Source organism: Protomyctophum bolini (genome assembly GCF_963924005.1).
Source record: "Protomyctophum bolini genome assembly, chromosome: 6".
Taxonomy (NCBI): domain Eukaryota; kingdom Metazoa; phylum Chordata; class Actinopteri; order Myctophiformes; family Myctophidae; genus Protomyctophum; species Protomyctophum bolini.
Window position 1 is genome coordinate 24,368,389 of NC_137867.1, and position 11,741 is coordinate 24,380,129.

At 41.9% G+C, this 11,741-nt stretch overlaps 1 protein-coding gene across 4 annotated transcripts in view; it reads right to left on the minus strand.

Annotated features, from left to right (window-relative positions):
• The window catches only part of ap1b1 (adaptor related protein complex 1 subunit beta 1), a 43,927-nt gene extending 32,945 nt beyond the window's left edge, over positions 1 to 10,982 (minus strand). The window contains exons 1-11 of one of the 4 annotated variants that reach the window (XM_080765209.1): positions 10,922 to 10,982; positions 9,115 to 9,175; positions 7,026 to 7,131; positions 6,787 to 6,922; positions 6,388 to 6,633; positions 4,213 to 4,403; positions 3,866 to 4,087; positions 3,598 to 3,718; positions 3,309 to 3,404; positions 2,952 to 3,067; positions 1,589 to 1,754 (exon numbers count right to left, since the gene is read on the minus strand). In XM_080765209.1, coding sequence (XP_080621335.1) covers positions 1,589 to 1,754; positions 2,952 to 3,067; positions 3,309 to 3,404; positions 3,598 to 3,718; positions 3,866 to 4,087; positions 4,213 to 4,403; positions 6,388 to 6,633; positions 6,787 to 6,922; positions 7,026 to 7,131; positions 9,115 to 9,151 — 1,437 coding nt within the window. In that variant the 5' untranslated portion in view covers positions 9,152 to 9,175; positions 10,922 to 10,982. Of the gene's footprint in view, positions 1 to 1,588; positions 1,755 to 2,951; positions 3,068 to 3,308; positions 3,405 to 3,597; positions 3,719 to 3,865; positions 4,088 to 4,212; positions 4,404 to 6,387; positions 6,634 to 6,786; positions 6,923 to 7,025; positions 7,132 to 9,114; positions 9,176 to 10,600; positions 10,686 to 10,855 lie in introns of those variants that run through there. The other 3 variants (XM_080765210.1, XM_080765211.1, XM_080765208.1) reach the window with 3 other exon arrangements.
• Positions 10,983 to 11,741: the final 759 nt, after the last annotated feature.

Here is an 11,741-nt window from a genome sequence, read left to right on the forward strand (position 1 = left end):
GTTTTCTGGGGAAAAAACCTATGTTTCTATGTCATTCGATCTACAAGATCATAGCGCGGCACTCGGTGCCGCGCTATGAGCCATTTTTCAATAGCTAAATTATAACATAATGCTTAAAACACCAAAAAGTGCACAGGCCAACTGCAGAGGCGTACAATGCATGAAAAACAAAAATCCTACAAAACTAGTTCGAAACTACTTGCTGGGGACTGGACTATGTATATGATCTAAAAATCCTCTGTGCAATTTGAAAATTTCAATAAGTTTCCCCCCCCCCCCCCCCCCCATTGTCTTTTCATTACAATTACCTCAATTAAAAGGGGCTAGCACTCTGGCCCTCCACTGTTCTTTTACACAGGGAGAAGTTCACAAAATATGACAGAGTTTACAAATCAAACCCTCCCAAGTACACAGACAATTGATTGAAGATGTTTTCAGATGGTTCACCCTCTACCTAGCCTCGGTCCCAGCCTTGCTCCTCTGCGAAGAGAAAAGCCTGGTCACGACCTACTGTAAGGCAGAGAGTGTATAGGCGTCAGTGTCGGGCCAGAACATCCGTCAGATGCATTTCCCCCGGATATCACAACACTTTCATTCATGGAGAATGTAAACAGATTTGTAAAGCGTCAAAGTCATTTTCTTGAGTGGCACTTCTGCCAAAATCCCGTTACTTCCACCGATTACAGCGTAGGCCTTGCCCAGCGTGCCCTCTACCCAAACAGACCTGATTACAGTGTAGGTCTTGCCCAGCGTGCCCTCTACCCAAACAGACATGATTACAGCGTAGGTCTTGCCCAGCGTGCCCTCTACCCAAACAGACCTGATTACAGCGTAGGCCTTGCTCAGCGTGCCCTCTACCCAAACAGACCTGATTACAGCGTAGGTCTTGCCCAGCGTGCCCTCTACCCAAACAGACCTGATTACAGCGTAGGTCTTGCCCAGTGTGCCCTCTACCCAAACAGACCCGATTACAGCGTAGGCCTTGCCCAGCGTGCCCTCTACCCAAACAGACCCGATTACAGCGTAGGCCTTGCCCAGCGTGCCCTCTACCCAAACAGACCTGATTACAGCGTAGGTCTTGCCCAGTGTGCCCTCTACCCAAACAGACCTGATTACAGCGTAGGTCTTCCCCAGCGTGCCCTCTACCCAAACAGACCTGATTACAGCGTAGGTCTTCCCCAGCGTGCCCTCTACCCAAACAGACCTGATTACAGCGTAGGTCTTGCCCAGCGTGCCCTCTACCCAAACAGACCTGATTACAGCGTAGGTCTTGCCCAGCGTGCCCTCTACCCAAACAGACCTGATTACAGCGTAGGTCTTGCCCAGTGTGCCCTCTACCCAAACAGACCTGATTACAGCGTAGGTCTTGCCCAGCGTGCCCTCTACCCAAACAGACCTGATTACAGCGTAGGTCTTCCCCAGCGTGCCCTCTACCCAAACAGACGTGATTACAGCGTAGGTCTTGCCCAGCGTGCCCTCTACCCAAACAGACCTGATTACAGCGTAGGTCTTGCCCAGCGTGCCCTCTACCCAAACAGACCTGATTACAGCGTAGGTCTTGCCCAGCGTGCCCTCTACCCAAACAGACCTGAGTGCTTTCATCATGGAAACCTTCCAGGAAGCTCTCCAGCAGCTCGTCAGCGTTGTCGATCCGCTCAGCATACTCCCCCACTATCCAGATCATGGCTGCACGTGCCTCTGGCTCATCTAGGGAGTCCAGGTTTTCACACAGTGTGGCGATCACACTCTCATACCTGTCAACAGGCACACGCACAGCAAGGTACACAGGCGCCGTCGAGGTTAATCAGAATCTCTAAAAACCCACAGACACTGTAGGGTACTGTTGATTAATGATTGTCTATGGCCCTCTGTTGGTCAGACCCTTGACTTCAGCCTTCCAATTGCAGCCAATGGAACAGAAAACTAAATCAGGCAAAGAGGGTAACAATATATTCTGTAAATAAATAATGCATTTCAAAAAAAGAAATTCAAACTTCCTACATTATTTAAGAAAATATGAAGTAATGTCAAATAAATTGCAGGCAGAAGTTTGACTGAATACTGACTCATCACAGAGAGCTAAACTTAATATTGAAACCATACTGTAATAGCTCTGTCTGTGGTTTAAGGGGAAAAGCAGCCCAGGGATCTACAGTACGATGGAGTGTGTGTGGGAGAGCGCTATCTAACTGACGTATGGATCAAAGTCCACTGGACCCTGTCCCTGACCTCAAGAATCATGCTCCAACTGCACTGTCCTGCCCTCCAACAACAATTGGATCGATTGTGAATAACTTAATGTGTAAACATGTCATTTGCATGCCTTTTCACCATTAAGGTCAAGCGGAAAACTGTGAGCTTTTACTCTGTTCCATCTGGAAATCAGTACATGATAATCAGTGAGTATAGTCAGTATAACCACATGTTAGAACAGGCTCCACCACTATGTCAAACCCTTTACCAGTGGAAAATTAAAAGATCTTGCATGCAGACATTGTGCATTTGTTTGTTTAACTGTGTGTAATGTGTTTTTTTGCTTTGTATTTATAGACATATCCTGATTTTTAGTTTAGTGTTTGTGCTGCCATGTGGGTGTGGGGGGAAAACATATGTGAATAATTGCTATGAAAATACTATGTTGTAAAGAAAAATCAATAAACATATGTTAACAGAAAAAGAAAAAAAAGATCTTGCATGCAGTTATAAATGACAAAGTAATGAAATGTAAATGTCAAAAAAACAAACCTGAATTGCTTTTCAATCCAGGATAAATGAATATCATCCCCCTAGTGAAACTTTCTCAAGTATCCCACAGCTGATGCAAACAATAAGCATCATTTCCTGCATTTCGCTTAATAAGAACAAGACAATTGGATCATAACCACTCACCCCCACCCGTATATACACACACTCAGCCAGTCATGCAGCAGAGGCATTGATAGACAACATACTTGTTGGGGTACTTGCGGAAGATGTCCTTGATCACCACAATGGCTTCCTGCACCACATAGTTCACCTTAGTCTGAATGAGGTCCAGCAGAGTGCTGACACAGCGCTCTGCTGATTGCTAATGAACAGAAACAGCAAATACAAACACAACGGTCAGGCTAAATGAGACACCTACAGCACAGCGCATAAACATGATGCATTTCTTGTCCATTTGTGACATTTCAATCTGTGCCGTTGTACCAGTAAACATGAAATATACTTATATGTTCAGTAATTAGTTATACTGATTTCGATACACTGTTGTTTCCTCCCCTAAAATAGAGATTAGATCTAGTCGGAAATATGTCATCTCCACCTACCTCTACTTTGATGGCACAGCGGCCAATGGCTCGAACTGCTTTACGAACAAAGTCCACGTCTACCTCAGTGGCATACTCCTTTAACTCAGCCAACACCTACAGCAGGACATATCACTGTCAGTACCACTGGGTCACTTATGATTTTTCTTTATATAATTACATGTTTAAATTGTAAAAACTGAAGAAAAAAATGTATATATGTACAGTATGCGTGTTTACTGTACTAAATCAGACAATGTTTTATATCCGTTTTCCACATAGAGTTTATAAACAGTGATCCGTGCTTTACCTGTGCGATGTTGGCTTGAGAAGCTAGGCGGATCATGATGTCCAACTTCTCCAGCTTTACATAAATGGGATCATTGTACTTTACAAAGAACACCTTCATCTCATGTTTCAGTATCTCTGGGCTTAAGAAATAGTAAATGGACAAAAATGTTTTAATTAGTGACAAATTACATGAATACTATAACATTATAGATGGATGTGCAGAAGCCTAGAATCCAAAAAGGACCCAATAATGTTCCATTAATCATCATCATGATGGTAATGTTTACCGTTTCTGTACAATGAGGTTGATGTTTCTGAGTGCAACATATTGCAGCTCAGGCTCTGCTGACAGCAGGGTGACCAGGGGCGGAGCCAGCTTCTTCAGCAAGGTTCCGTAATAGTCTAGATCCTTAGGCAGCATCTCCATGAACTTCATCAGAACTTTGACAGCTGACAACACCACTGCAGAGTTAGCATGGGACAATCGAGGGGTCACTCGCTCACAGATGCTGGAGAAAGACAGCGATGGCGGGGATAAGGCAGAAAAGAGATGCAAAATAAAGAATAACAGCCTGGGTATATATTATTCTAATGTGACACTAAAGAGACTTGTTTGTGAGGTGTGCTCTCCAACCTTTGGGACTCGCGGTCATCCCGTGGTGTGTAGTTGGCCAGGCAGTCCAGAATGAAGATCTGTCCCCATTCTGTGCACTCATTAAGAGCTGTCAGCAGCTTGTTGATGGACTGGGGGTTCAGGTCCAGAAGGTTACTGTTGGGGTGAGACTCTGCGATCTCAGACAGGGCTGCCACTGCATTTGCTACCACCTAATGAGAAAAATGAATGAGCAAAATGAGACAGACTTACTTCGATAGGAAGCTTCTGATTATAATCTATGAAGTACTCAAATGGTAAGTAATAAATAGATCTATTAAAAACTAGAACTGCACTCTGCCAAGTGCATACTTGCTTGTTGCACACTAGTAGGTACTTTTGACCGCTACAAACCGCTACAAACTGTCAAATCTCAGTTTCTGCCTCTATGTATGTCATTTGTAAGTTGATTAGCGGTATACTGTGGTTACTTTGCGCCCTATGCACCGTCCCAGCCTTTCCGATGCGTATGCACCGTCCCAGCAATGACTAATGACTAGACATACGTATACATATACATTATACTATATAGAGTATGTAGTTGTAATTTGATTAGCAGTATACTGTGGTTACTTTGTGCCAAAAAGTGATAGCCGTCTTTTTCAACCGTTTTTATGTGTATGCAAATCTGTGCCTGGTTTGCTGGGACCAGATTACACATTACGTCATCGTTGAGAGCTGGGACCAGAGTACATGGTGTGTATATGTATGACTAGCTCTCAGTGATGACGTAAGAGAAATGGTCATCTGTGTAATCTGTCCCAGCAGACCAGGCACAGATTTACAAATTACAAATTACAACTAGAGTATGTAGTTGTAATTTGATTAGCAGTATACTGTGGTTACTTGGTGCCAAAAAGTGACAGCCGTCTTTTTCAACCGTTTATGTGTATGCAAATCTGTGCCTGGTTTGCTGGGACCAGATTACACATTACGTCATCGTTGAGAGCTGGGACCAGAGTACATGGTGTGTATATGTATGACTAGCTCTCAGTGATACGTAAGATAAATGGTCATCTGTGTAATCTGGTCCCAGCAAACCAGGCACAGATTTGCATACACATAAAAACGGTTGAAAAAGACGGCTGTCACTTTGAAGAGACCGAGCGAAATTATTACTTGCGCGCTCTGCTTGCGCAAGTAATTACAAATCACATTACAACTACATACAGAGTATGTAGTTGAGTATGTATATGCAAATCTGTGCCTGCTTTGCTGGGACCAGATACCACATTACGTCATCGTTGAGAGCTGGGACCAGAGTACATGGTGTGTGTGTATAATGTATGACTAGCTCTCAGTGATGACGTAATGTGGTATCTGGTCCCAGCAAAACAGGAACAGATTTGCATACACATAAAAACGGTTGAAAAAGACGGCTGTAACTTTGAAGAGACCAAGCGAAATTATTACTTGCGCGCTCTGCTTGCGCAAGTAACAATCACTTGTGTGAAGTGAGAGGCGTCCACTGTTTTTGAGGGGCGCTAGCCCCTCCTATATACAGGTTTAATGTTTGTCTTTAGTTCAATGTTTCAACGTCATTTTGTAACTCATTACGTCATATTGTCTCTTTGTTAATGGCATTTAATATTTGTGTTGGCACCATTTGTTTTACATCACCTAATCAACATGAGTTAGACTTTAATATATTAGCGCCCCCCACTTCACACGGGTGAATTTAGTGCCCTAAATAAACTAAATAAATAAAGTCCATAGCCTTGGCTGGCAAACTATTTACGTCATACATGCTCTAAACTAAACTGCCATATGAAGTAATCTTCAAGCCATGCATTGGAGGGGCTAGCGCCTCTCAAAAACAGAACAACCAAGGGATATGGTTTGCTGGCGAACGCAAGTCTGAAGAGGTTGGCAGAGAAAGACAGGGGGTGCAAGATGCAGGCAATATTCCTTAAGTGGAAAAAAAGTTTTTATGATCTGGTTTACGTGGGGATGAGATGATTCTGAGGATGCGGACATGGGTGCATTGAAATAATACAAAAAATGTCATGGCCAATGCACTTCAAAATAAAAAAGAAACGACAAAACTCAAAATGGTTTGGAGCCCAGGCATAATTTTGCCCCAAGCCAGTATAAGCGAAACAATACCAGAGCTAGATCCTACATTTTAACCCTGCATCAGACCTGAACAAACCGTACCATGGGGTTGGAGTCAGAGATCAGGTCTTTGAGGGTATCCAAGAAGCCCTGGTCCTCCACCAGCTGAGCATTGATATCATGGAGCTTTGCCACGCACACAGCTGCCGTCTTCCTCACATAAGGGTCCTCATCCTTCAAACATTTCCGCAAAGGCTCGCAGAGGTACTCTGTGATCTTGTCCACACGGATACAGCCCATGGTACGCACAGCCAGAGCACGAATCAGAGGATTTGGATCTTCACAATCCTGAGGGAGCCAAAATAACTAAAGTCAAGTAAGTGACGTACTCAAAGCCACAACCTCCTTTTATCATCAGCATGCAAGAACCATAGACCAGAGACAGGTCCATGTTGGTTACAAAAGATTAGTACTTTACCTTACAAAAGATTAGTACTTTACCTTAACGAAGGTATTAACAGCCATGATGGCCATATCAGGCTGGCTCTTAGCATAGTTCATCAGATAAAGGTAGACCAGCTTCTTGAGTTCAAGATTGTCAGTCTGCATGCAGTTCACCACATCTGGAAACAAAGCACTAAACAGGAACAGATTTTTTTATGTTACTACAGAACCCAAATTGAAGGCTAAAAGAGAATATCAAGTCACTGCATGGGGGTTCAATTATATTATTATATCACCTGACATCCTTTCCAACCGTCATAGACGCTATGACCTTCTTAACAGCCTCCTTCTTCTTCTCCTTCTTATCACTGTTAAGCTCCGCCTTCAGCTCAAATATCTCCCCTGCGCACATTGAAGAGAACCACAAAGGAAAGCACATACATGTTAATTCAAACACGACTTATGCCTTTGTCACACAATAAAGACCAACAAGGTATTTTCAATGTACAAATATGAAGTTGACTGTCCTTGCCGAAGTATATTTTCAGGAAAATTTGTAGGAAAAAGCTTTCGCACAACTAGAGATAAGGCATACCAACAGGTGCGTAGGCCAGTACACATCAATATTAAGAAAGAAAGATAGGCCCGCAAACTGAATATCTGCTCGGCACAAGAGTGTTATGTTTACTGAAGGCAACGTTGCCTTCAACGACAAAACTCCCGATCCGATGCAAGATCGGGCTTTGATCACCGAGGTTTTGCTCGCCGTGTGTGAAAGGCTCTGTGAGAAGCATTAGCTCAGATAAAAGTGCTCACCGACGCCTCTCAGACCGTTTCTGAATATCAAGGTTTGTTATTTGGCTCTGTCGCCGACTGGACATCGTACAGTATGACATGGGTTGCGACCACGTCCCGAGAAGTCCTGTATTGCAGCCAATGAGAGCACTCACTGACACGACTCGACTGTATCGATAGATGATCAGTTGATAATATATACAGTATAACCTTTATTCCTTTGGTAAATACCTGTCCTGTGTCGTACACTGGTAACTATATTAGCCCAATGTTGCCTATAGTCTATAAAACCGACTCATTTCACTTGAATAATGTTGATAAAACCACATCGGAGCAAACTTTTGGACCTTGTGCGCGGTCTCTCTCTGTGTGTGTGGTGTGTGTATTTGCGTGCACGGAGAGAGACGGAGAGTTATATTTAACGTCCTGTCTCGCTGCAGCCCACGTACTGTAGGCTACATGCTATCACAAACATTTCGCCGGCTGTGTGTGTGTGTGCGTGTGTGTGGCGTGCATGCAGAGAGAGAGAGAGAGAGAGAGAGAGAGGCGCGCGTCCTGTGTCGGTCTCGTGCTTGTATCACGGCATCCTGCACGTGCGTGAGATGTCAAAATGAATTGGAATAAAAAACATATGATGTACCGGTATATAGCCTATATCGTGTCTGGATCGCATCTTGGTGAACTCTTGCAGTGTGTTATCCCTGGTCAGCGACCAATCGTTTAGTGTGAAAGTCACAAAGATATAATGACAGACGATTTTAAAAAAAAGACTCCTGTAGTGTGAAATACATGACGATCTGATGACTCGCCAACAACTTTGTTCAATTGCTGCTTTTAGTAATTACACTCTTTCCAACTTCAGACTAGCCTTAAGTTATAACATTGTTGTTTGCTAAACAATATTATAGGTATAGGACATGAGTCTTCAACAGGGGGTCCAGAGTAGGACCCCGAGGGGGTTCTCAGAGGTACTAGGGGCAGCCAGATCTTTGTGAGATAGGATCTTTTTTTTTACATTGACCAGTTGAACCCCTAGCATCCCTATTCTGGCATTCGCCAAAAATAGCCCATCTACAAGCTGAGACATCTGTTTCATGTAAAGGATCCTTGGTCTTGAACTTCAAGATTCCCTTTATAGGATCGATTTTTGTACACAATGGCAGGACCTAGATCCCCTTATGTTCAACGGAACACCAGTGGAGAGGTTGAGCAGTTTCTAGCACTTCAGTGTGTACTTCACTGAACGGACACTGTGGAGAGGAAGGGTAAGCAGCCCCTGTACCACCTTAGTCAGCTTTGGAAATTAGTCACAGAAGTCGTTAAATCCTTATACTCTGCTACCACTATGGGCACGCAAATCATGTTACATGTAGTACAACATCTCTGCTTGCAGTTCCAAAGGTTGTGAAAATTGTAACAAGTGAACTTTTTGAGTCAGGGTTACTGTAAGAAAGAATATTAGTGAAATCATGGTATAGTAATTAGTTGTGCTGTGTGCCGGTAATGTCCAACACTACTGAATGTTTCATTCTTTAAAAAGTGTCTTTAGAGTTACTTTAAAAAACAATGATACATTAATTAATTTCACACCTTTCTTGGTAGTTGTGAAATACTTGGAGTCCGTCATCTTGGATCCAAATTGTCGGTTTTCCTGTGAGAATATGAGAAAGAGAAATAACAACTCATGATCATCTCTTTCCTGAATGGAAACTCAGGGATTCACAAGCAAAACAGGAAATTCTAGAAAGTGCAAGTACTGGCAAAAAGGAAGGAATTGCAGTCTTCACTTTGACGAGACATGTTTTCTCAGAAAACAATGGGCTTTTACTAGTAAAAAAAGGAGAAAAAAAACTAAACTAAAATCAGCATTGAGTCTGACATATAATGCCACATAATTCGTAATTCTGCAGTCCTACAGCACACAAACATGACTTCTTGTTATTAAATTACACTCTTTATGCAATACATTTATGGGAACGGTATTTTCTTATTTTGACAAAACAGACTATATTCTATAATTAAAGCTACCATAAACAATGTTAACATAATCCTCTCATTTTAAGATTAACCTGAAAAGAAAAAACAAACAAGAAAATTATAGACTTAATGGTGCGAAGAACGTATGGCAGTTTATCAGTCTGTGTATGGCGGAATACTTTTGTAAAGACTACATCATTAGAGAAATGAACATTACGCTTCAGTGGGAATTATATTTGGTGGAAAAACTATGTGCCAATTAAATATTGTTTTCCTTTATCCAATAACAACCTCATAATAAACATAATAATCACCACATTGTTAAAGATTTAATAAGATATAAGTGATGTCCCATTGTGCACCATAATGTTAACTGTCATCATTTTACATAAGTCCCAGTCCCAGATAAGACACCATGGAACCCTTTGTAATGTTACACACGACACTTTTACAGTCAAATAAAACTGAAACAAACGGTTCTTTAAAAGACCAACTTTAATCAACCGTTCCTAAATGTAATTCCCTCAGAGACCTCAGACAAACAAACCTGCTTTCTGTATTGTAAACTGTAATGTTTGTCAGGCATTTTGTTAAAATGAATATGCTGTGTAACAGCAAGTCGATTCTGTTTGAATAAACCTGCAATATTCTCAAGTACATCGAATAATAATACATAAAACAATATCTGAAAATTCAAATGAAACTACCAAAACAGATGGCTGCAGTCATGCAGCGACTGAATTTGAAACCATTTTGATTCCACCAGTTTTTGGCAGCTGTCAACATCAGATACTATCATTTAGACAACATAACGGTTAGTATAGCTACATTAGATAAACGGTTAATTATAGTATATTAAAGCCAAAGCTTTGCTAATATTATTGATGACGTGTCAACCTCTAATAATGTCTAGCTGTCAGCGAGACATCTATAGAATATATTCTTAATAGCAAACTTCAAGCTAGCGTAAGTGAATTGTTTTGGCTAACTCAAGTAGCTAACTGGCTACAACCTGACTAACACGTCTACCATCATTCATCATAACGATACGGCTTCGTTCGACCCCTTCGCAGAGTCGTCATTATCAGGCATTACTCACGCATAGCTGATTTGCCCATTCCTGCATCTTTGCTGTAATGTTAGATGAATGGATCGGCTGCTAACTGCTAGTTGTGCTGTACGTGGTGTCTTCTAAGTGTCCGATAACGCTGCTGGGCTAATGTTGTAGTTAGCTAGCAAACACCGCTAGTAAGACATGACCTTCTGAGTAGAGGCTTAAGGAAGCCTTTGCCTGGATAGTTAAGCCTTTAATCTAACGATTTATTTCAAGAGCAACCCAGCTGACTTTACGTACCTGCCGAAGTTGAAATCACACCCGCGACACAATGAAACTGAAAAGAAAACGCCAAACAGATCTTACCGTAGCAGCTTGCAAAGTGCTGTGGCCTTCGTCCCCTCCCACTTGATTTACTTTACTTCCGTCTCTTCCTTGCCAACGACATTATAACCTCCTCTCTTCAGTCATTCTGTTGTTGTTGTCTACTACATACAATTTACACGACTATTCTGTATGATTTCAAATTATGCAAGTGGCTCAGTCTTTACAGAATCAACTCTGTATCCTAAAAAAAACAACAAACAAAAAAAAACAGTGGTAGGCCTATATAATAACCAAATTAAGTTTATGTCACTTGTGAATTCTGAAGGAGTTATCCAAGCTTGATTAAATTACAACGCTTAATTAAATGTCTCCTCCTCCTGACTACATTTCCACATCTGCAAAAATGTACAGTTTAAATGTAACTTTCCCAAACCTAGTTACCATTACCAGCCATGGCTTAGCCAGTAGCCAATGCCATAGGCATAGAATCCATAGATCATATAGCCTAATCATATAATAGAATGATTGCTATTCCATCCACACATTGCATGGATCTGTAAAATCAGCCATTCTAGCTGGGCTAATCATAGTAAAATAGTAAACAGCACAGATTAACAGACCAATTTCACATAGTAGCCTACATATCTCAATATGCAATTAGAGGAATGGCCAGCAAACAATAAAATGACTCCCACACCTAACCCATCCTGCACTTTTAGCTCACTGCAGATAGGCATGACACTGCATCAGAGTAGAAGAGGAAGTATTCAGCAGAAGCTGGAATCGACTACAGTGATTTCCCAGTTGTATGAGTGAACAAAACAAGAAAAGCAAGTACATGATCAGAACTGAGTCATGA